A 25,309-nucleotide genomic window follows, 5' to 3' on the forward strand; every position below is an offset into this window, starting at 1 on the left:
AGCCAAAAGGACGGCTCCTCAGAGGAGCCGCCTCGTAAATGACCGGCTTAGAGCCAATCATTATAACCAAACAGAGTGACTTCACTAGGATTGGTCAGCGTGAGAAGAGCCTATCCGATTGGTTAGATGCTATGTACATCAGTCATACAGTTTATGAATGAAGTACATTGTACATATATCCCAGCACTATGTTGTTTTTCTATCACTAATATATTCATGAGACTTTGGGATCTGCAGCTTTTGTTGTATTTTTAGGTGTAAGTTTTGCAATTAGGGGATTGAGATCATCATGGAGGAGGGGGCTATAGGAGCAGCACTGTTAGTTCACAACAGGAAACATTACATATGTTATAGGGGGTTTGTAAAATAGACCATTATTGTATACAGTATATTGCACAATATGTGTAGTTTTATTTACCTTTTTATTAATGTCTCTCTCAATACACAGGATTACACAGTTGTGATCAAGAGATCTGGTGAGTGTGTGACACCCAGGAGCCGCCCCTGTGTGTCAGGAGGATTGAGCAGGACCCAGATCCCCATCACGGTGCCTGAACCTCACTCACTGATACATGGGAGAAACAATGACCAGAAGATCCTGGAACTGACCAACAAGATCATTCAGCTGGTGACTGGAGAGGTGACTGCTGGGAATGGGGCATTATACAGTAACACCAGGGGATGTGTCTGGGTGATGACTGTGTCATTGTGTAGTCAGATTCCTATAAGGTCTCAGGATGTCACTGTGTATTTCTCTGTGCAGGAGTGGAAGTATTTAGGAGGACACAAGGGTCTGTACGAGGACGTGAGGATGGAGAATCATCGGATCTTCACATCACTGGGTAAGAGGAGAATTTCTGTTATTGTAGACGAGAGAATAGTTTTGAGGGGCCACATAGATACTCATCTGAGAATTACATGTGTACAATGTATTTAGTCACAATTTGTTTCCTACAGATGGATCCAGTAACAGAAATACCCCAGAGAGATGTCCGTGTCCTCTTTATTCACAAAATTGTAAACAGGAAAATCACAGTATTCCGCAGGAGTATCAGGTAGACGACATTTTAGGGTCTCGAAAAATACCAAAGTGAATTTTCTAATTTATGATCTGTAAAAAAAACTGTGTTGGGTCTTATACACTGATATTCTTCTGTTTCATCTCAATTTATTAAATCAGATATTATTAGATATGATATATTTTATTACCATAATCCTCTTAATGTAACTCTCACAAGTTTGGCTCTCTACCTCCTATCCTCTTTGTATTGCTTCCTTTATTCTAGTTGTTTTCTTATGTAGTTGCTTTCTCTATTGTCTCTTGCATTGATTTTTACTGATTATATTGTTTCTTTTGTCCTTTACTTATCTGTATTTTTTTTCGGTTTATTTATTGTTGATTGTGTGGTGTTGCGGATTCTATGGCACCAAATTAATAAATTAAGATGATGATGATATTGTTATTGTTTTGTTGGTTATTTAGGGTGACATCTTGACTGATATTAAAGTAGAAACGATAGAAGGAGAGGAAGAGACGTATGTGAGGGGTGATCAGCAGTGTAAGGAGGAGGAAATCCCTACAGATATCAGCACAGGTGAGTAATAAACATATATTACAGAAAGGAATCACATATTCTGTTTATGTAAACAATGTAATCAGTCCATGTATGTTTCCTACAGATGGTTCCAGTAACAGAAATACCCCACAGAGATATCTCCGTCCTCTTTATTCACAGGATTGTAGACAGGAAAATCCCATTATCCCACAGGAGTATCAGGTAGATTTTATTGTCTCACAAAATCCCAAAATTACTTTTCATTATATGATCTGTAAAAGAGCTGTTTGATATTCTTCTGTTTCATCACAAATTATTAAATCAGATATTATTAAATATATTTGTATTGTTTTGTGGGCTATTTAGGATGATGTCCTGACTGATATTAAAGTAGAAATTACAGAGGGAGAGGAAGAGACGTATGTGAGGGGTGATCAGCAGTGTAAGGAGGAGGAAATCCCTACAGATATCAGCACAGGTGAGTAATAAACACTTATTACAGAAAAAAGTCACATTCTGTTTATGTAAATAATCATCATCATCAACATTATTTATATAGCGCCTGCAAATGCCGTAGCGCTTTACAATTGGGGACAAACATTAATAAGACAATACTGGGTAATAAATACAGACAGAGAGGTAAGAGATCCCTGCTCGCAAGCTTACAATCTATGGGACAATGAGAGTTTGAAACACAAGGGCATGTGCTACATCATATTGCACAATGGACCAGCTAGAATGCAAAGGTAATAGTATTGAGTGGGCTGTGTGTGTGGCAATGTTGGTCGGAGGGTTGTTATCTTGTGTTAGCTGTGTAGAGGGTGATAATAGGGTAACCTAGGGAGATTAAGATGGTGGATAAGGAATATTATAAGCTTGTCTGAAGAGGTGGGTTTTCAGAGAAAGCTTGAAGGTTTGAAGACTAGAGGAAAGTCTTACTGTGGGAGGGAGGGAATTCCACAAAGTGGGTGCAGCCTGAAAAAAGTCCTGTAACCGAGAATGGGAGGATGTGATGAGAGTGGAAGAGAGACGCAGATCTTGTGGAGAACGGATGTGTAGAGTAGGGAGATATTTTGAGACAAGTGAGGAATTGTATGTCGGTGCAATTATGTTGATGGACTTGTATGTTAGTAGAAGAATTTTATATTGGATTCGTTGAAATACAGGCAACCAATGTAGAGACTGACAGAGAGGCTCAGCAGAGGAAGAACGGTTTGCAAGGAAAATCAATCTAGCTGCTGCATGCAAAATAGGTTATAGGGGTTCAAGTCTGACTTTGGGAAGACCAGTAAGGATTGAATTGCAATAGTCGATGCTGGAGATGATAAGTGCATGAATTAAGGTTTTTGCGGTGTCTTGTGTAAGATATGTGCGTATTCTGGAAATGCTCTTTAGATGTATGTAACATGATTTAGATATAGAGTCGCTGTGGGGAACAAAGGATAGTTGTGAGCCAGGATTACACCTAGGCAGCGAGCTTGTGGGTGGGATTTATGGTCAAGTTATCAACAGAAATAGAAATATCAGGCAGGAAGCGTCTGTTTTTGGGTGGGAATATTATTAATTCAGTTTTTGAAAGATTCAGTTTGAGTTGGCGAGAAGACATCCAAGATGAAATGGCAGAAAGACAGTCAGTAATGCGAGACACCACAGATGGTGAAAGATCAGGAGAGGATAGATAGGTTTGTGTATCATCCGCATAGAGATGATACTGAAATCCAAAGGAGCTTATTAGTTTTCCAAGAGAAGTGGTGTAGATAGAGAATAGCAGAGGACCTAGGACTGAGCCTTGTGGTACTCCAAATGATAAAGGAAGCGGAGCAGAGGTGAATCCAGAGAAATTAACACTGAAAGATCGATTAGATAGGTAGGATGAGAACCAGGATAGGACAGTGCCTTCAAGACCTAGGGATTGTAGCGTTTGTATGAGGAGAGAGTGGTCAACAGTGTCAAATGCAGCCGAGAGATCCAGGAGAATTAGAAGAGAGTAATGTTTTTTTCTTTTTGCTGTGATCAAATCATTGACAACCTTGGTCAGCGCAGTCTCTGTGGAGTGTTGAGAGTGAAAGCCTGACTGAAGAGGATCCAATAGGTTGTTTGCTGTAAGAAAGTGTGTGAGGCGAGTGTAGGCAATTCTCTCGAGAAGCTTGGAGGGGCATGGGAGCTGAGAGATGGGTCGGTAATTTGCGAGAGAGTTAGGGTCAGAATTTTTTTTTTTCAAATGGGAGTAATCACTGCGTGCTTGAATAGTGATGGAAAAATACCAGTAGAAAGAGTTAGATTACAGATTTTAGTTAGATGGGAAATGAGCACAGGAGACAGGGACCTACCAATTTGTGAGAGAATGGGATCAAGAGGACAGGAGGTAGAGTAGGAAGATGAGAAGAGAGTAGAAACTTCCTCTTCATTTGTAGGATAAAATGAAGAGAGAGTGTCAGAGAGTGCTACAAAGGAATTGAGGCGATTGGTTGTCGAGGGAGATGATACCATTTCAAGTCTGATCTTATCTATTTTGTCCTTGAAATAGGAAGCAAGATCCTGGGCACTGATGTTAGTTGGAGGATTTGGGGCGGGAGGATTCAGAAGAGATTTAAATGTGTTAAAAAGGTGTTTGGGGTTAGAAGCCTGAGCATAGATGAGAGATTGGAAGTATGTTTGTTTAGCAGTGTCCAGAGCATTTCTATAGGAGTGGTAGATATCAGTATATGTGATGAAATCGTTAGAGGTACAAGATTTACGCCAGTGACGTTCTGCTTTATGAGAAAGTTATTGGAGAGTTTGTGTTACTTTAGTGTGCCACGGTTGGCACAAAGTCTACGCGGAATATGTAGTGTCGCTGGAGCCACTTGATCCAGGGCAGTTGCTAGGGTTTGGTGAAAATGGGGTACTGCCCGATCAGGGGAAGAGAATGTAGAAATTGGGGTGAGAAGGTGTTGGAGAGAGGTGGAAAACTGTTAAAGATCAATAGAGTTGATATTCCTGCAGTTGTGAGGAGGCTTGGAAGAGTTTGACACTAGGGAGAGTAAAGAACAGGGGGTGAGCGAGTATCTAATAAGGTGATGTTTCGAGAGGGGGAAAGGAGTGTTAAGGAAATCAGAAACTGAGCATAGTCTAGAGAAAACAAGATCAAGACTGTGGCCATCCTGATGAGTAGCGGATTCAATCCACTGGGAGAGGTCAAGTGAGGAGGTTAGAGAGAGTAGTTTGGAAGCAGCATTTGAACGTGGATTAGAAATAGGGATGTTGATATCACCCATGATGATGGTGGGGATGTCAGAGGATAAGAAGTGAGGGAGCCACGCAGAGAAGTGTTCAAGAAATTGTTGGTGTGGACCAGGGGGACGATAGATGACCGCAACACGCATAGAGAACGGGTTAAAAACCTTAACAGTATCTACTTTAAAAGATGTGAATGTGAGTGATGGGACATTTGGTAGAACTGTGAATGTGCACTGTGGGGAGAGAAGTAGTCCAACCCCCCCTCCTTGTCTGCCTCCAGGTCTGGGGGTGTGGGTGAAATGGAGACCACCATGTGAAAGGGCTGCAGGTGAGGCAGTGTCTGATTGCGTGAGCCATGTTTCTGTTATTGCTAGAAGGTTGAAAGTTGAGGGTGTTTGAGATGTATTCAATCGGTGTCTGTTTCCTACAGATGGATCCAGTAACAGAAATACCCCACAGAGATATCTCCGTCCTCTTTATCCACAGGATTGTACACAGGAAAATCCCATTATCCCGCAGAAGTATCAGGTATAACACATTTCAGGGTCTTGCCAAATACCTAAATGCCAAAGTGACTTTATTAAATCTATCATCATCATCATCATCATTTATTTATATAGCGCCACTAATTCCGCAGAGCTGTACAGAGAACTCATTCACATCAGTCCCTGCCCCATTGGAGCTTACAGTCTAAATTCCCTAATATAGACACACACTCACACACAGACACAGACAGACAGAGAGAGAGAGACTAGGGTCGATTTTGATAGCAGCCAATTAACCTACCAGTATGTTTTTGGAGTGTGGGAGGAAACCGGAGTACCCGGAGGAAACCCACGCAAGCACAGGGAGAACATACAAACTCCACACAGATAAGGCCATAGTCGGGAATCGAACTCATGACCCCCAGTGCTGTGAGGCAGAAGTGCTAACCACTAGGCCACTGAGTTGCCCATATAAATGAGCTGTTTGGATCTTATACACTGGTATTCTTCTGTTTCATCTCAAATGATTAAATCAGATATTATTAGATATGATATATTTTATTACCATAATACTCTTAATGTAACTCTCACAAGTTTGACTCTCTCTACCTCCTATCCTTTTGTTGTTCTAGTTGTCTTCTTATGTAGTTGCTTTCTCTATTGTCTCTTGCATTGATTTTTACTGATTATATTGTTTCTCTTGTCCGTTACTTATCTGTATTTTTTGGGGTTTATTTTTTGTTGATTGTGTGGTGCTGCGGATTCTGTGGCGCCATATAATACATTAAAGTGATGGTGATATTGTTATTGTTTTTTTGGTTATTTAGGGTGACGTCTTGACTGATATTAAAGTAGAAACGACAGAAGGAGAGGAAGAGACGTATGTAAGGGGTGATCCTCTGTGTAAGGAGGACGAAATCCCTACAGATATCAGCACAGGTGAGTAATAAACAATCATTTATTCTACACTCTCCTGTGTCAATACAAACTAATGAGGAAAATGTATCTGTCCAGTAGGAGAGTCCAGAGCCATCAGCCCCTATTAGACTCTTGTTCTCTTCCTCACATCACATCATTGTGTGCTACCAGCCCAGACATCTGACCAGTCTCCTCCTGACATCATATCATTGTGTGCTACCAGCCCAGACATCTGACCAGTCTCCTTCTCACATCATATCATTGTGAGCTACCAACCCAGACATCTGACCAGTCTCCTCCTCACATCATATCATTGTGTGCTACCAGCCCAGAGATCTGACCAGTCTCCTCCTCACATCATATCATTGTGTGCTACCAGCCCAGAGATCTGACCAGTCTCCTCCTCACATCATATCATTGTGTGCTACCAACCCAGAGGAATGACCAGTCTCCTCCTCACATCATATCATTGTGTGCTACCAGCCCAGAGATCTGACCAGCCTCCTCCTCACATCATAGAGTGATGTTTATTGCTTAAGTGTCCTGACAGGGAAAGTCCCACTGATTTAAGGTATAAGTGGTCAGGTCAGATGGAACATCAGAATGATACATTTAAGTGTACAAGTCAGTGCATTTATACCTTTCAGACACATGCTATTTTTTAGCATCAGGATATACTCTATTTACACAAATATAGATTTAGGTGCATTGCAAAGCCACTAATTCTTGGCTATGAAATTCTTAAAACCCTTGCTGTGATTTCCTGGATCTTATTTCAGAAGCAGGAGATCCCCACTAGCAAGTCAAAAGGTCTAACTGGCACGAGTACTTCAGACAGTCGCCGAATACCCATTCCCACAGAACAACAACAACAAAAACCCAAAACAAGCTACTTCCCCACATCACAATACACCAAAGTCTTGCTAATCACAGGCTCATTGTATCAGATATATACATCAGAAATAGGCACATAATATAGCAAGGTTAAACAAGAGACAAATTCCTTCCCCTGGTCTCAGAAATAACGATTTCCTTTCTCACAATATCAAAAAATAAGTGCACGTGCAATTACATAAAGAAGTGCCCTGCGCTATTTGCTTTAAATACATTTTTACCAAAAGTTATTTAATAGTGATCCAGTCACACCATCTCTCTGTATTACCACATGTGACATTGCCATGAATATTTGATCCTCAGCTGTATATTATCAGTGTAATAGTAATGTAGAATATAAGATTATTCTCCTCCCTCTAAGATCATATACACCCCATCACAAAGTACACTTCACACAAACTCCACCTGCCTGCACACACCTGTCATTGCACAATATCTCCCCTCCTGTCTACGTGCTTGTATGCTCTATACAATTGCTCTTTATTCTGCTGATCTGACCCTGTACAGAGCTTTGCCCTTATACTTTACTTTGTGTTGTTGCCCATCTGTGCCCTACTCCATTCTCCTAATCTGTCCTGATGCTCTCCTATTCTCTGTGCAAGGATGTGAGACCTAAGAGTAGTGTAAACCCATATTCCATACTCACTGCTAATTACACCCATGTCTACTCTACTTTTGAGGCTCCAGTGTTTGTGTGTGAGGGCAGTGTCTGATTGGACAATGTCACTGGCTATTGAGTCTTCCTGGCTAATGAGTCTTCCTGTTCTAGGATGCTGGCTGGGCAATGTGTATGATTAGGAAATGTTACTTGTCAGTGTCCGCATTTGGCTGGAATTGTCCAAGCTGGATGCAATTTGCGTGTCACTGTGTCTGGGCTTATGCAATGTGCTTGGTAATGCAGTTGTATAATTATAATGAAGTGTTTGTAGTTTGCAAATTGAACTTAAACAGCTGGATATTTCAACCTACTCATAGTAACATACACGATATGGGCAAAAGTATTCGGACGCTTGACCATTACACCAACAGGGACTGTAATGACATTGTATTCAAATACATATACCGTAATATGGAGTTGGTCAGCGCTGCGGAATTAGTGGCGCTATATAAATAAATGATGATGATGGTCCCCCTTTTGCAGTGATAACCGCTTCCACTCTTCTTGGAAGGCTTTTCACAAGATGTTGGAGTGTTTGTTTCTGTGGGAATTTGTGCCCATTCATTTTGTAGATCATTTATGTGGTCAGGCACTGATGTTGGACGAGAAGGCCTGGCTCGCAATCTACGTTCCAGTTTATCCCAAAGGTTTTCGATGGGGTTGAGGTCAGGTCTCTGTGCGGGCCAGTCAAGTTCTTCCACACCGAACTCAAATCAAATTACGTATTTTTAGTCCTTGCTTTGTGCACTGGGGCATGTTGGATTAGAAAAGGGCCTTCCCCTACCTGTTGCCACAAATTTGGAAGCATAGCATTGTCCAAAATGACTTGTTATGCTGAAGCATTAAGTTTGCCCTTCACTGGAGATAAGGGGCCTAGCCTAAACCCTGAAAAACGGCCCATACCATTATCTCTCTTCCAACAAACTTCACAGCTGGCATAATGCCGTCAGGCAGGTAACGTTCTCCCGGTATCCGCCAAACCCAGACTCGCCCATGTGACTGCCATACAGAGAAGCGTGAATCGTCGCTCCACATAATACCTTTACACTGCTCTACAATCCAGTGTCAGTGTGCTTTACACCACTCCATGCAACACTTGGCATTGGTCTTGGTGATGTGAGGCTTGCATGCAGCTGCTCGGCCATGGAAACCCATTCCATTAAGCTCCCGCTGCACAGTTTTTGTGCTTAGATTAATGCCAGTGGAAGTTCAAAACTCTTCAGCTTTGGAATCAGCAGAGTGTGGGCAACTTTTAAGCACCATGGGCCTTAGCAGTCATTGACCCCCCTGTGTGATTTTATGTGGTTTTCCCCTTCATGGAGTTGCTGTTGTTCCTAAACATTTCCATTTTCTAATAATATCACTTACAGTTGACCGTGGAATATCCAGCAGGGATGAAATTTCACGAACCATCTTATTGCAATGGTGGCATCCTATCACAGTACCACGCTTGAAGTCACTGAGCTCTTCAGAACAGCTCATTTTGTATCACAAATGTTTGCAAATGGAGACTGTATGTCACGGTTTGGTACACTGGATTCTTGGATCTGCACAACTTGGCGCTACTCCCAGCAGGGCGCGGAGTCTAACGGACAGATGGTATTCACCAGTGACCACCGCAAGGTGATTTGGACTTAGCGGCGTCCTCCGCCCGCAGGTCGCGACCCCTACTAGGAGTGTCATGCGAGACCTTAAGGGAGTAAATAATAATATGTTATGAAGAGACACAATAGAAGTGGATGGAATGTAAACTCTCTGGCCGGAGGGCCAGGGGAGACTGCTAGATACAGGTGGAGCATAAGCTCTTCAGTCAAGTTGCGGAGTGAAGACAGATGCGGGGTGAACAATTCAACTAGCGGGTTAATGGAGGCTAGTGTGGCTTGAGCAGTACAGCCTGTAGTGTAGTGGCACAAAAAATAGGTGCAGCGTGAACAGTCCAGTCAAAGGGGGCATGGAGACAAGTGCAGCTTGGGCAGTTGGGCCCGTAGTATAGCAGCACAGTGGAGACAGATGCAGGTGCAGCGTGGACAATCCAGCCAGCATGGTACCGAGGACAAGGAGGCACTGAGCATCCAAGGTTAACGTACAGGAGACAAGACTAGGGGCTAGAATTACTAAGCTGCGGGTTTGAAAAAGTGGGGATGTTGCCTATAGCAACTAATCAGTTTCTAGCTTTTATTTAGTGCTTTCTACAAAATGACAGCTAGAATCTGATTGGTTGCTATGGGCAACACCTCCACTTTTTCAAACCCGCAGCTTAGTATATCTAGCCCTAATTCTAATCAGGCAGGTAACTTGATCAACAGGCACTGAGGAGAAGGGGGAGAAGTGCCTTTTCAAGTTTGGAGCCAGAACTGAGAACCAATTGAAAACGTGCAGGGGACATAAAGGCTTAGGGTCTGCGCATGCGCAGAACCAAAGTCAGGACGCCAGCAGCTGAAGTATGCTTCAATGGGGAACAGGTGAGTGTTTCGGTCTTCGGTTGTGGAAGCCGAATGAGCGCCGTGAGTTAGTACCCCTCCTTTAAAGGTGGGCACCGTACACCTTGAGTTCGGCTTCAACGGAAATCTCTTGAGAAAGTTCTTAACAAGAATCGGAGCATGGACATCCGCTGCGCGGATCCAGTAGCGCTCCTCGGCACCGAAACCCTTCCCATCTACCAGATACTTCAATCCTCCTTTACAGAACCTTGAATCCAAAATCTGCTTAACTTCGAATTCCTGATCCAGATGAACCTTGGGTAGAGGAGAAGTGGTTGATGACAAGTGGTTTCAACAACGAGATATAAAAGGAATTAGAGATCTGAAGGGCGGCTGGTAGAGATAATTTAACACATGCTAGATTAATGACTTTGGAAATGGCATAAGGACCAATAAACCGAGGAGCGAACTTCATACAAGGAGTTTTGAGGCGAATATTCTTTGTAGAAAGCCATACTTTATCACCAATCTTGAAAGCAGGTGCAGCCCGGCGTTTCCTATCCGCCGCAAACTTGTAACGTTTAGAAGATTTCCTGAGACAATTCCTTACTTTATTCCAAATTGACACAAATCTACGCTGAAAGGCATTAACAGCAGGAACCTGGGTGGTAGGGAGGGAAGTAAACTTAGGAAAGGATGGATGGATGCCATACCCAATTGAGAAGGGCGATACAGAGGTTGATTTGTGAAGGGCGTTGTTATGTACAAATTCAGCCCAAGGTAGGAGATCTACCCAATCATCTTGATTAGCAGCGGAAAACATTCTGAGGAAGGTCTCTAAATCTTGATTAACGTGCTCAGTCTGTCCATTAGACTGAGGGTGATAGGAAGATGAGAAATTCAACTGGATGCCGAGAAGTTTACACAAGGCTCGCCAGAACTTAGACACAAACTGTCTCCACGATCCGAAACGATTTCAGCGGGGCAACCATGCAACCGCAAGATCTCCTTAATGAACTGCACAGCAAGGACTGAGGAAGAAGGAAGGCCAATGAGTGGGATGAAATGAGCCATCTTTGAAAAGAGATCTACCACAACCCAGATGGTGTTATGTTTCTTACTAGGGGGTAGGTCGGTGATAAAGTCTGTGCTAAGGTGAGACCATGGTTTGTCCAGAATAGGCAGAGGAATTAATTGCCCTGTAGGCGACTGACGGGAAGGCTTATTTTGGCAACAAGTATTACACGAGGAAACAAACTTCTTGAAATCAAGGTGGAGCTTTGGCCACCAATAGTTACGAGAAACCAATTCAGTGGTCTTACGTACTCCTTTATGACCAGCAAAGCGAGTGGAGTGGAACCATGTTAGAAGTCTTCTTCGAAGATTAGCTGGAACAAAAGTCTTCGCAGGTGGTGGAGAACAGACAGGAATCAAAGTAGATGTGAGTATACACTTGGGATCCAGAATAGGGCGAGATGATGTTTCTTCAGTATTGGCATCAACAGTGAAAGCCCGAGATAGGGCGTCAGAACGTTTGTTCTTCTCTCCGGGTTTAAATGTGATTCGATTATATCAAAACGGGAAAAGAAAAGAGACCATCTAGCTTGTCTAGGATTTAGACACTGAGCAGATTGTAAGTACAGGAAATTTTTATGATCTGTAAAAATAGTGACGGGGTGTCTGGCTCCGTCCAATAGATAGCGCCATTCCTCCAAGGCTATTTTTCTTAACGAATAAAATTTTTATTGGTTTTTCAAGGTTTTTCAAAAGGGGTACAGAAGGAAAAAAAAAAGGGGGAAAAGGGTACATAAAGGGGATGGAACACATACACAATACACTTGAAAAATATACAGCATCAAAATCAAATGTATCTGTCTATATGTTGTATACATTTGGCTTGACTAATACTTTACACACCATCAAACAAAAGATCATTCACCAGCGTCATTGTCATTAGAGGGCGAGGGAAGCGAATGGGATGGATTTCCCTCCCCATCTGTCACATAATTATGCCAGGCTCTCCACTTAATCAGCGGGGACGATGTTGACGTGGAATAAGTACATTAACTTAGGGAGAAGCATCATTTTGAACGCTGAGATCCTGCCTAACCAGGAGACCTCAAAGCACATCCATGAGCCTATAAGCTTCAATAGTTGTTGATGTAATATAGAGAAATTATGTTCTATAATTAAATCTAAGTGAGGGGTTATCTGAATCCCAAGATAAGTAAGTCCAGTAGTTTTCCAAGAGTAATTAAATTTATCTTTTAAAGCCTGTAATACGTCTACCGGGACATTTATAGGGAGAACTTCCGTCTTTGAAGTATTCAATTTATAAAGGGAGGCTTTCCCAAACTGTAACAGCAGGTCCTGGATCGCTGGTAGCGAGGTCTCCGGGTTAGTCACAAATAGGAGCACGTCGTCAGCGAATAGACACACTTTATGGGATGTCTCTTTCACCTCTAAGCCTGAGCATCTTTGGTCCAGTCTTATCCGTGCCGCCAACGGTTCTATGGCCATCAGATATATTATGGGGGACATGGGGCAGCCCTGTCGAGTCCCGTTAGTAATTGAAAAATTCAGAGAAAGAAATCCATCACTATATACTCGCGCTGAAGGGTTCGAGTATAGGGATAGTATGGCCTTTAAGATGTTGCCAGCGAATCCAAAGGTGTGAAGAACCTGAGTCATATAAGACCAGTGTAACCTATCGAAAGCCTTTTCAGCATCCAGGGATAACAATAACATGCTATCATTCTTATGGCATTGTTCTATTAAGTGAAGTATACGCCTCGAATAATCAGGTCCCTGTCTACCTGTCACGAAGCCCACCTGATCTGGGTGGATCAGTTTCGGGATGATAGGAGCGAGTCTGTTAGCAATCAGTTTTACGAATATTTTAATGACCCTGTCTATCTCATCTAAGGACCAAGGGGCATTTAGTTCCTGTCTGAGAGAGGGGGATATGATTGGTAGGAGGAGATCTCTCAGGAAGGTGGCAATATCATGATCTGTCGGTTGATGGGTAGAGGAGTCGGTATGTAAATTATATAAGTCTGTATAGAAAGCTGCAAAAGAGTCTGCAATAGCTTTAGGGTTAGTAATCTTAGCCCCCTTGGAAGTCGTAATGGTTTTAATACGATTTCGAGCTTGCAGTCCCCTAAGTTTACGTGCCAGCAATCCGCTCGCTCTGTTACCCGCTACATAATATTTTTGGCGTAGTTTAGATAGTGCCATTTGGGTATGCTGCATAAGAAGTTTTTGTAATTCTGCTTTGACCTGTGTTCTCTCAAGGTTTAGCGCTTTGGACGGGTGTGTTTTTTTCTGGGTGTCTAATAGTTTAAGTTTCGCCTCTAGTTTCGTCTGTAGAAACAAGTTTGCCTTATGTAGTCTAGAAGCTCCTTGAATAATCCTGCCCCGAACTACCGCCTTAAGGGCGCACCAATAAGTAAAGACCGAGGTATCAGCTGGGTCATAAGTTTGTGTGAAGGAGTGAATAGCATCTTTTATCTCTAATTTTGCCTCTAGCGAGAGTAATAGGTGTTCTGGCAGCCACCATGGCCGTAACGCAAAGGGCGTTCGGTTCGATTTCCATGTCCATGTCACAGGAGCGTGGTCAGACCACGACATGGGGAGAATCTGCGTTTTATGTGTATTTTGTAAGGACCATTTGTCTGAGAGGATGAGATCAATCCTGGAGTAGGTATTATGAACTGTTGAGAAGTAGGTGTAATCTCTATCTTTAGGGTTAGCTGTTCTCCATACATCATATAATCCAAATTCGGCCAAAAGTCTACCCAGAGCCATATCCGAGTTGGTAGAGGATTGTGGCTGTTTAGATCCTGGTTTTAGAGATCTGTCTAATTTGGGTTCCACTACTAGATTGAAATCACCCATTATCACCAAACTGCCTCTTTTAACCTTTTCAATCAATGCTAAAATATTTTTCAGGAAGTGAAGTTGTCTGGAATTAGGGGCGTACAGTGACACTAAAGTTATCCATTTCTCATTCAATTGTCCTATAACTATCAGATATCTACCCATCTTGTCTTCCACTGAAGTAGAAAGTTTAAAAGAACATTTAGAGCTAAGTAGAATGGCAACTCCGCATTTTTTATGAGGCCCATTCGCAGTGTAACAAATAGGGAAACGCCGGTCCCTGAAGACAGGTGGGGCTTTGGCAGCAAAGTGTGTCTCCTGGATTGCTATTATGTCAGCTTTCTCTTTATGAAATGATGTTAACGCCAGTCTACGTTTAGCAGGGGAGTTAAGTCCTCTAGCATTTTGAGACATAAATGTAACCATTACTTAAAAGGAGGGATTAGAGGTATTACAACTAATAAACAATCTATGAGGCACAGGTCAAATATGACCTGGCCTCTTAAGTGAGTCAAAGTAATTGTCTTCAGGTGCTGTGTTCCAATGGGTGAGGGGAGGGGCAAAAGAGGGGGGGTTATGTATACCCTCTGGGGGTGGGGGAACAGAAATAATCCCAAATATAGGATTAACATTTTTGCCGGAGAGGGTAAATACCGGCAAAATCACAAACTTGGGATGCGCGGCCTGGGCCAATCGGCACCACCGCCCGCATGTACAACCCAAACCATAAACCGTCTAAAGACGAATAATCAGATAGAGATATGAGCACACATCAGAAACTATCTCAAAGTATGGATATCATAACAAACAAATTTTATAGCGTTTTTACACTCCCTAAACACAAAGAAATAACATGTATTACAATGTCAAGAGAGCGAGTATTTATATCAGACCCCATATATTTATATATATATGTACATATATACTTAGTAAGAGACAAGCATCCCTTTCCCTATATATGAAAAAGCCCAAATAGCTATCCCGGTAAGAGGAAATATAAATGGTAATCAAATTTTATATATCCCAACTTTGTATTCAATTAAAGCGCCCTCTTAACAATAATATAACAAATATATAAAATATAGGTGACAACAGAGGTGAATCAAGTAGAGCCTTATCTGAAAGGTGGGTCAGCATGGATCGTCCCTCCGTTATATCTCAGTCTCTAGATACCGTGAAGGCACTGCATCCATGTGGTGGACCGTATCTGTAGGAAAAGGCAATATCTGATCCGTATATACATAGATATGGAGGGGTATCCAACAACGAGCAATAACCTAACTTTACAACTGAGGAACCCGCTCAATATACTGTAGTAGGACCTAGAACCATTCGTCTAAGTCTCCAAAGTCATTGGATACAATTTAAGGACACTCATCTAGGGCCCAGAAATAATCGGATGGACTTGATAAGTACTTGCTCCAACGGATCTTTCTGTATTGTCTTTAAGGAGAAGAGTCCTCGCAGAGTTTTTATAGCACTGACCGACTATTTTCGTTATCAGAGGAAGAATGTGCACTTGGGTCTCAGTCCAAATAAGAAAGAGCTCAAACCGAACTAGGGAGTTCCTCCCAAGATGGAGATTCTCTACGTCTCGATCCCCCCTGAGTAGACCAATCGTTGGAAATGTGGGTTCTAGCTTTGGGATCAGACTGTATAACTGGAAGGTTCCAGGACGTTAGGAGCTTTGTCCCTTCCTCGACTGAGTTTATGATATGTAGCACGTTGTGTCTGTGGATCAATAGTTTCACTGGGAACCCCCATCTGTAGGAAATATCATTACTTCTTAGAGCTCTAGTGACTGATTGGAAAGCTCTTCGCTTCGCCACCGTGTGTTGGGAAAAATCTGGGAACACTTGAATATTCTGTAGGAGATCTGTGCCCTCTGCTTCCCTGGCTGTCCTTCCATATTAAGGAACGTATACTGCGAAGTGGACGCATAATAAGGTATCTCTGGGAACGGTGTCCGGAACTCTCTTATTTTTAGGGAGCCGGTGTATGCGGTCAATGGTTAAGTCTAATGGAAGCAGAAGGGAGAAGTTTCTGAAACAGATTTGTGGCAAAGGATGATAAATCTGCATTTGAGATCTGCTCTGGTATTCCCCGAATTTTGAGGTTGTTGCGACGCGATCTATCCTCCATATCCGCCATCTAATCCCTCATTGTGGCAACCTCTGCCTCCAGTTGTTCATGAGATGTAATTCGCTCATTATGTGAGGAGACCACCTCTTCTGACTTGTACTCTAGCTGGACCGTCCTGGAACCTAATGCAGCCACCTCTGCTTGAATGGCTTTCATGGAGGCTCTCAGTTCCGATGATAAGTCGGCTTTCAAAGAAGCTAATAAGGATTGCATTGACTTAAGCAAAATCGGTGCCTCAGGATCGGTCATACGAATAGGGGACTCAGAAGGTGGGGTAGATATCGAGGCAATATCCAGCTGTTCAGAGTCATCGCCCCGTCCACTCCCCACTTCCCGAAGGGGGGACATAGATCGCTGTTTGTTTTGTCTAAAGAAGGGAAGCTGCGCAGTTGTGCTAGGCGGGTTAAGCTTTTTGATCTTTTTGATCCTTCTTGGAGCCATCTGGGTACGTTGTCAGGGCACTTAGTTGAATGGGAGTGTCAGTCAGATATGCAGACTCAACTTTGCAGAAGCTCTGGAGGGGGGTAACCAGACGGAGCTCTATATTGTTATAGATAAGAAGGTCAGTTAATTACCGGGTGATCCTTCCACGTTACACTGTTGACATAACATGAGGTTTGATCCCATGATTTAGTCGTGCTCAATCTCGTATAGTAGGACACATGCGGGCGGTGGTCAGAACATCTTGTAATTTACATGCGAATATTAGCTGAAACTGGATTCACTGACATCTGACAGCTATCACCCAGTCATTACATTGCAATAAAACATATGACCACTAGATGGCGGCAACCCGCAGCAAATAGGACTGATCGTGGGTCTATAGAGAAATTACAGCCTGAGTACTGAAAGTGTTGGAGCAATTGAGTGAAGCAGATGATTTGATTTTAGCTGATCTGCAGCAGGTAGATATTAGAGGCTGGGGTGGATAATTTTACTCTCAGCTTGGCATAGGCTACACAGGCAACACAGGTATTCAGTAAACTTTTCCACTGTGGGTATCAAGTTGAATGTAGATCTCTCTCTGAAAGCCCCAGACTGACCTGTAATGCAGCGCTGTCAGGATGATCAGCCAGCGCTGGGCGATCTGCAACTGTCTTGGGCAGTTTCTCAGGAGTCCTCCCCAATCCTAGGCGTGCCTATGGAGAATTGCTATATGCCTTCCGATATTCGTCTGGTGAGGTCTGCAGGAGGAGTATTCCCGAGCGCTGGCGAGGCCCCGCCCCTTCCGGAAGTCCTCCGTCGGCGGAGCAGTTGCTACCTGAGGCCCAGGCTTCTGAACCGGAAGTAGGCCCCCGCACTAACTAAGGCGACCAGCGATATCCTGACCCCGGCGGAGGCTCGTTTGTCGGTAAGTTGTACAGCAGGAGAGGGGCTATTTACAGGGAAGATGTAACCCGGCCGAGTTCCGATGTCCACAGCGCACTATCTCTCCGTCTGGCGGGTCCAGCAGTCGCACATGAGCCCATGTGCACTCTAACGCTTCCCAGTTCCACCAGGACCCGATTTGGCCAGTCAGAATATGGGTATGTTAAGGGAAAGAGGGTTTTTCCTAGAGTGGCTCGAGGAGCTCCTAGAAAATGCTGCTAGCTACTATGGCGTCCAGGCCACGCCCCCTCCAAGGCTATTTTAATAGCAAATAACTCTTTATCTCCAATAGCATAATTTTTCTCTGCCGGTAGAAATTTCCTGGAGAAAAATGCACAGGGATGAAACTGATTAAGATGAGATTTTTGGGAAAGAACAGCCCCTGCTCCTACATTTGAGGCATCAATTTCAAGAAAAAACAGTTGAGAAGTGTTGGGTTGTTAAAGAATGGGTGCTGAAGAGAATGCTTCTTTAAGAAATTCAAAGGATTTTAGGGCCTCCAGAGGCCAGGATTTAGGATTGGCACCCCTCCGAGTAAGGGACACAATGGGTGCCACAATGGTAGAATACCCTTTAATAAAGCGTCTATAATAATTTGAAAATCCCAAAAAATGCTGTACAGGTTTCAGACCCAAGGGAAGGGGCCACTCAATTATGGCTCGTACTTTTTCTGGATCCATCTCTAGTCCCGTGCCCGAGACTGTATAGCCAAGAAACGATATCTGTGGTTGTTCAAACAAACATTTTTCAAGTTTACAAAAAAGTTGATTCTTGCGGAGTAGTGAGAGGACCTCTGCCACCTGAAGCCGATGTGACTGGATATTTTAAGAAAAAATCAAGATGTCATCTAGGTAAACTACAACACAGTCATAGAGGAGGTCCCTAAAAATGTCATTAACAAAACTCTGAAACACCGCTGGGGCTTTACACAAACCAAAGGGCATCACCAGATATTCATAGTGGCCGTCGCGGGTGTTAAAGGCCGTTTTCCATTCATCGCCTGCTTTGATTCTAATAAGATTATAGGCTCCTCTAAGGTCCAACTTGGTAAATATCTTGGCCCCCTTTATACGGTCAAAGAGTTTAGTAATGAGTGTAATGGGATATCTGTTCTTAATTGTTATAGCATTAAGGCCTCTGTAATCAATACAGGTTCAGAGAGACCCATCCTTCTTAACAAAAAAGAATCCGGCCCCGGCAGGAGAAGAAGAAGGTCTGATGAAACCACGTTGGAGATTCTCTTGAACATAGACATGGATAGGGTCACTGGCAACGATAAAGGGTACACACGGCCTCGAGGAGGAATCTGACCAGGTTGAAGGTCATTAGGGCAGTCCCAGGCTTGATGAGGAGGAAGATGTTCGGAACTGGTTTTATCAAAAACATCCAAAAATTATGAATATTGCTTTGGAAGTAGATCAAACTTGACTTCTGACGAAATGCTAGTAGAGGCCAGGGGATGAACACGAGAAAGACAATTTTGGAAACCGTTTGGACTCCAGGATAATATTTGGGAAATAGTCCAATCCATCTGAGGTGAATGTTGTTGGAGCCAGGGCAACCCCAAGATGAACGGACTGGTGGAGGACGGTAAAACATGGGAAAGATATCTTTTTATGTAGTGCTCCTACTTGCAAAAGGAAAGGCTTAGTGCTGATCTTGATAAGACCTTTGGAAATACAGGATCCATCAATAGCAGTAACAGATACAGGATGCTCTATGGAAGATGTAGCCAAAGAACTTTGAGACACGAGGGAAAGAGAAATAAAATTCCCAGCAGCTCCTGAATCCAATAAGGCATAGGAATGGATGGGACCTGAAGGGCCATACAATGTAATGGGGAAGGAACAGACCTTAGGTAAACTGGACTGAGGATAGGATTTAATATTGCCCAATCTGACCTCTCCGGAACAAATTAGGCTTTGTCTTTTCCTGACTTCTTGGGACAGTTGTTAAGCATGTGCCTTGGATCGGCACAATAAATACACAGTTTATTTATAAATCTTCGGTTGCGCTCCTCCGGAGTCAAGCGTGACCGTCCTAGTTGCATAGGTTCATCCTCAGAAGAAAAGTAACGAGTTGTTGTCCTGGGCATATGACGTCGAGAACTATGCTTCCCAGCAGCTCTTTTCGCGGAAATGAAGGTCCACATGGTTACATAAGGAAATTAGGGCATCTAAAGTAGTTGGTAATTCCTGAGAGGCCAGAGCGTCCTTGATTTTATCGGACAGTCCTTGCCAAAAGGTAGCCACCAGGGCGTCATTATTCCAGCGCAATTCAGATGACAAAGTGCGAAAAGTGATAACATATTAAGCCACGGATTGTGGCCCCTGGCGGAGTGTAAGAATACTTGATGCAGCACATGTAACACGACCAGGTTTATCAAAATGTTTTCGAAATGCAGCTATAAAGGCGGCGCTGTCAGAAAGGAGGGGATCATCCCGCTCCCAGAGGGGAGAAGCCCAGACCAGGGCCTGACCAGAAAGCAAGGATATTAGATGAGCGACCTTAGCCTTTTGGGTAGGAAAATTCTGAGGTTGTAGTTCGAATTGAATCGAACACTGGTTGAGGAAACCTCTACAAATCTTGGGGTCCTCATCGAACTTAGAAGGAGAAGGAATCCAAAGAGTAGAGGTGAAATTGGTGGGTATCTCAAGAACGGGAGGTTCGGGTGCTGGAATGACAGGAAGAGGTGTGGAAGCAGCAACTTGAATAGAATCTATTCTGGAGGCCAGTGTTTGGAAACACTGAAGAAGTTGTCGCTGACCCGCGTCTTGTTGTTCCACCCGGTTCAGTAAATGTTGAAGCATGTCTTTGGCCGAAGGCTCCCCAGTAGAATCCATTATGACCTGTTGATACTGTCACGGTTTGGTACACTGGATTCTTGGATCTGCCCAACTTGGCGCTACTCCCAGCAGGGCGTGGAGTCTAACGGACGGATGGTATTCACCAGTGACCACCGCAAGCTTAGCGGCGTCCGCCCGCAGGTTGCGGCCCCTACCAGGAGTGTCAGGCGAGACCCTAGGGGAGTAAAAATTAAGATGTTCTGAAGAGACACAATGGAAGTGGATGGAATGTAATCTCTCTGGCCGGAGGACCAGGGGAGACTGACGTATACAGGTGGAGCTTAAGATCTTCAGTCAAGTAGCGGAGTGAAGACAGATGCGGGGTGAACAATTCAACTAGCGGGTTAATGGAGGCTAGTGTGGCTTGAGCAGTACAGCCTGTAGTGTAGTGGCACAAAAGATAGGTGCAGTGTGAACAGTCCAGCCAGCGGGGTCACGGAGACAAGTGCAGCTTGAGCAATACAGCCTGTAGTATAGGGACACAATAAGGGTAGGTGCAGCGTGAACAGTCCAGCCAGCAAGGTAACAGAGACAGGTGCAGCTTGAGCGGTATAGCCCGTAGTACAGCAGCACAGTGGAGACAGATGCAGCGTGAATGGTCCAGCCAGCAAGTAAGAGAGAGAGATGCAGCTTGAGCGGTATAGCCCGTAGTATAGCAACACAGCGAAGACAAGTGCAGCGTGAACGGTCCAGCAAGGTAACAGAAGCAGGTGCAGCTTGAGCGGTATAGCCCGAAGTACAGCAGAACAGTGGAGACAGATGCAGCTTGAATGGTCCAGCAAGGTAACATAAGCAGGTGCAGCTTGAGCGGTATAGCCCGTAGTACAGCAGCACAGCGGAGACAGGTGCAGTGTGGACAATCCAGCCAGCAGGGTAACGAGGACAAGGTGGAGCTGAGGATGCAAGGTTAACATACAGGAGACAAGACTAAGTCTAATTAGGCAGGTAACTTGATCAACAGGCACTGAGGAGAAAGAGTAAGTGCCTTTTCAAGTTTGGAGCCAGAACAGAGAACCATTGGAAAACGTGCAGAGGACATAAAGGCTTAGGGTCTGCACATGCGCAGAACCAAAGCCAGGACGCCAGCAGCTGAAGTATGCTTCAGTGGGGAACAGGTGAGCGTTTCGGTCTTCGATTGTGGAAGCCGAATGAACGCCGTGTGACACTGCATGGCTAGGTGCTGATTTTATACACCTCTGGCAACGGGTCTGATTGAAACATCTCAATTCAATAATTAAAAGGTGTGGCCAAATACTTTTGTCCATATAGTGTATGTTACTATAATTTGGGGTATAATATGTTAATATGTTAAACAATGTAAAATAACATGTCTATACCCATACATTTATTTTATTTCCAGCAGATGGATGCAAACACAGGAATATCTCAGATGGAAAATTAATTTTATCTACAGATTTTGAAACAGAAGATAACAACATCACACAAGATTCTCCAGGAGGAAACCACACTACCCTAAATATACATCCAATACTTCACAGAGCAGATAAATCATCTGATCAATCTAATCATGAGGAATATTCTCTTGATAATATAGATACTGTTACACATAGTACAGCTCCTACAGATGAAAAAATATTTCCATGTTCTGAGTGCGGAAAATGTTTTACACATAAATCACATTTAATTGAACATCAGAGAACTCACACAGGTGAGACACGGTTTACATGTTCTGAATGTGGGAAATGTTTTACACGTAAATTTTCTCTTGTTGCACATCAGAGAATTCACACAGGTGAGAAACCATTTACATGTTCTGAATGTGGGAAATGTTTTACACGTAAGTCATATCTTGCTGAACATCAGAAAACTCACACAGGTGAGAAACCATTTACATGCTCTGAGTGTGAGAAATGTTTTACAAATAAATCACATCTTATTGAACATCATAGAACTCACACAGGTGAGACACGGTTTACATGTTCTGAGTGTGGGAAATGTTTTACACGTAAATTATCTCTTGTTAGACATCAGAGAATTCACACAGGTGAGAACCAATTTACATGTTCTGAGTGCTGGAAATGTTTTACATGTAAATCATCTCTTGTTAGACATCAGAAAACTCACACAGGTGAGAACCAATTAACATGTTCTGAGTGCTGGAAATGTTTTACATGTAAATCATATCTTGTTAGACATCAGAAAACTCACACAGGTGAGAAACCATTTACATGTTCTGAGTGTGGGAAATGTTTTACACATAAATCACATCTTATTGAACATCAGATAACTCACACACGTGAGAAACCATTTACATGTTCTGAGTGCGGGAAATGTTTTACATGTAAATCATATCTTGTTAGACATCAGAAAACTCACACAGGTGAGAACCAATTTATATGTTCTGAGTGCTGGAAATGTTTTAAACGTAAAGCATCTCTTGTTAGACATCAGAAAACTCACACAGGTGAGACACCATTTACATGTTCTGAGTGTGGGAAATGTTTTATACAGAAATCATCTTTTGTTGAACATCAAAAAATTCACACAGGGCAAAAGGTATTGGATATGAAACAAGTTTGATTACATTAATGTGTATATACTTTGTGTGTATATATATATATATATATTATTTAGTGTTTTTATTAAACAATCAAAGAGGGTAGAACAAAACTTTGTGTTGTCTAAGTACATAAAATAACTTATCAGAGGTATTTTTCTACATTTGTTATAAATATAACCTACCAGAATAGAAGAACTAAGATATTGTATCTTTAAGATTTAGAAAGAATTAAAATAGGAGAATGACGTGTACTTCCTGCCTCACTGTGCACACGCTATCTTTATATCCTTTTCCTAGATGGGTTTCTTACATAACCACACACTTTTATCTTTCATAACCTAAACCTTCTCCAGTCCTTTACACTATATTAAAATCTAGTTCTCACAGGGTTCTCTATATAATATTTACATTGTACGTAATTAAGAAGATTCTTGATTGGTTTAGAAATATGATTGTCACTTTGGGTATAAAAGATATGTATGCCAAGAATAGACTCTGTACCTTATAAAATGCCAGCTGATTCTGACACCTTTATGACAAAGCTGTAACCTGTACCGAATAAACAACTACTTTGCATCTAAGACCGTTCATTGCCTTTTGTCCATATTGTTCGAATAGAACAAGTATTTGTCAGGAATATCCCCCTCTGGCTACCCCCTGATTTTAATATCTTATCCTATATTCACACCGTCAAACAATATATCACTTGTCACAAACTGCACTATGGGCACTTGTGGCTTTTATTATTATTATTATTATAAATTTTTATTTATAGGGCGCCACAAGGTGTGCGTAGCGCCGTACAGGGACAAAAATGAATTACAATACACGGTGAGACAGCACAGTACAGTAAACATAAAGCACAGTAACTCAGCAAGCTCAATGCACAGCTAGAGAGGGCGGGGGGAGTATCCACAAACGACGGGGCCCAAAAAGGAGGGCGCGGAAGACAGGGAGACCCCCAGAGGGGGGAGCGGGGGCAAAGTTGCTGGAGAGCAGAGTTAGAAGTGGTGGAAACAGGAGGAGAGATGGCCCTGCTCAGCGGAGCGTACAATCTAAAGGGAGGGGTGGACAGACAGAGAAACGCAGGGGAGAGAGGGAGAGGAGGGGACGGAGGCAGGGAAGGGGAAAGAAGGGGGAGAGGCAGAGGATAAGGTAGGAAGTTAAGTGGGAGACTGAAAGGCTTTAAGAAAAAGGTGGGTTTTTAAAGCCTGTTTGAAACTGGACAGGTTAGGGGAAGTCCTGATGGAGGGAGGGAGCTTGTTCCAGTGGAGAGAGGCAGCGCGGGGCAAGTCTTAGATACGCGCATGGGAGGAGGTGATCATATTATATTTACATATTATATCATATCATAATATATATATATATATATATATATATATATATATATATATAAATAATATATATATATGTGATCATATATATCGTCTTGTACTAGTGATTATTTAAAAACATTGATAAGAAAATTAACATCTCCAAAATTGTGGTGACGTGGTCAGGGCAGAGCCGGATTTAGACCTCATGGGGCCCTAGGCAAGATATTGGTTTGACCCCCCCCCCCTCCCTGAAACAATCCATAGCACTATATTTTTTAGCATAGCATATACTCCCTATAGTTAAGTAGAAGGGTAAACTATGTGCACATCACGCTGCTCCTCCTGCATCACACTGCGGCCCCTCATTACTGTCCCTCTCATCACACTATGCCCTCATTACTGTCCCTCTCATCACACTATGCTCTCCTTTATCATTACACTGCATCACACTGTGCCCTCATTACTGTCCCTCTCATCACACTATGCTCTCCTTTATCATTACACTGCATCACACTGTGGTCCCTCATTACTGTCCCTCTCATCACACTGTGTCCTCATTACTGTCCCTCTCATCACACTGTGCCCTCATTACTGTCCCTCTCATCACACTATGCTCTCCTTTATCATTACACTGCATCACACTGTGCCCTCATTACTGTCCCTCTCATCACACTGTGCTCTCCTTTATCATTACACTACATCACACTGTGGTCCCTCATTACTGTCCCTCTCATCACACTGTGTCCTCATTACTGTCCCTCTCATCACACTGTGCCCTCCTTTATCATTATACTGCATCACACTGCTGCCCCTCATTACTGTCCCTCTCATCACACTGTGCCCTCCTTTATCATTACACTACATCACACTGTGGTCCCTCATTACTGTCCCTCTCATCACACTGTGCCCTCATTACTGTCCCTCTCATCACACTGTGCCCTCCTTTATCATTACACTGCATCACACTGTGACCACTCATTACTGTCCCATTCATCACACTGTGCCCTCCTCTATCATTACACTGCATCACACTGTGGTCCCGCATTACTGTCCCTCTCATCACACTGTGCCCTCATTACTGTCCCTC

The 25,309-nt window shown here is 43.1% G+C and overlaps 2 protein-coding genes and 1 long non-coding RNA gene across 4 annotated transcripts in view; 2 read left to right on the forward strand and 1 right to left on the reverse strand.

Moving 5' to 3' along the window:
- The window catches only part of LOC142151049 (uncharacterized), a 97,026-nt gene extending 73,586 nt beyond the window's left edge, over positions 1-23,440 (forward strand). Inside the window, exons 3-10 of the mRNA XM_075206330.1 lie at positions 449-842; positions 958-1,055; positions 1,484-1,595; positions 1,681-1,778; positions 1,923-2,034; positions 5,206-5,303; positions 6,088-6,199; positions 21,746-23,440. Coding sequence (XP_075062431.1) covers positions 695-842; positions 958-1,055; positions 1,484-1,595; positions 1,681-1,778; positions 1,923-2,034; positions 5,206-5,303; positions 6,088-6,199; positions 21,746-22,926 — 1,959 coding nt within the window. The 5' untranslated portion in view covers positions 449-694 and the 3' untranslated portion in view covers positions 22,927-23,440. The remainder of the gene's footprint in view (positions 1-448; positions 843-957; positions 1,056-1,483; positions 1,596-1,680; positions 1,779-1,922; positions 2,035-5,205; positions 5,304-6,087; positions 6,200-21,745) is intronic.
- The window catches only part of LOC142151067 (uncharacterized), a 140,772-nt gene that overhangs the window by 15,496 nt on the left and 99,967 nt on the right, over positions 1-25,309 (reverse strand). The window lies entirely within an intron of this gene.
- LOC142151046 (uncharacterized) overlaps positions 1-25,309 on the forward strand; it is a 219,974-nt gene that overhangs the window by 2,394 nt on the left and 192,271 nt on the right. The gene's annotated exons all lie outside the window — the stretch shown is intronic.

The sequence above is a fragment of the Mixophyes fleayi genome, chromosome 4, assembly GCF_038048845.1.
Source record: "Mixophyes fleayi isolate aMixFle1 chromosome 4, aMixFle1.hap1, whole genome shotgun sequence".
In the NCBI taxonomy this organism is placed as follows: domain Eukaryota; kingdom Metazoa; phylum Chordata; class Amphibia; order Anura; family Limnodynastidae; genus Mixophyes; species Mixophyes fleayi.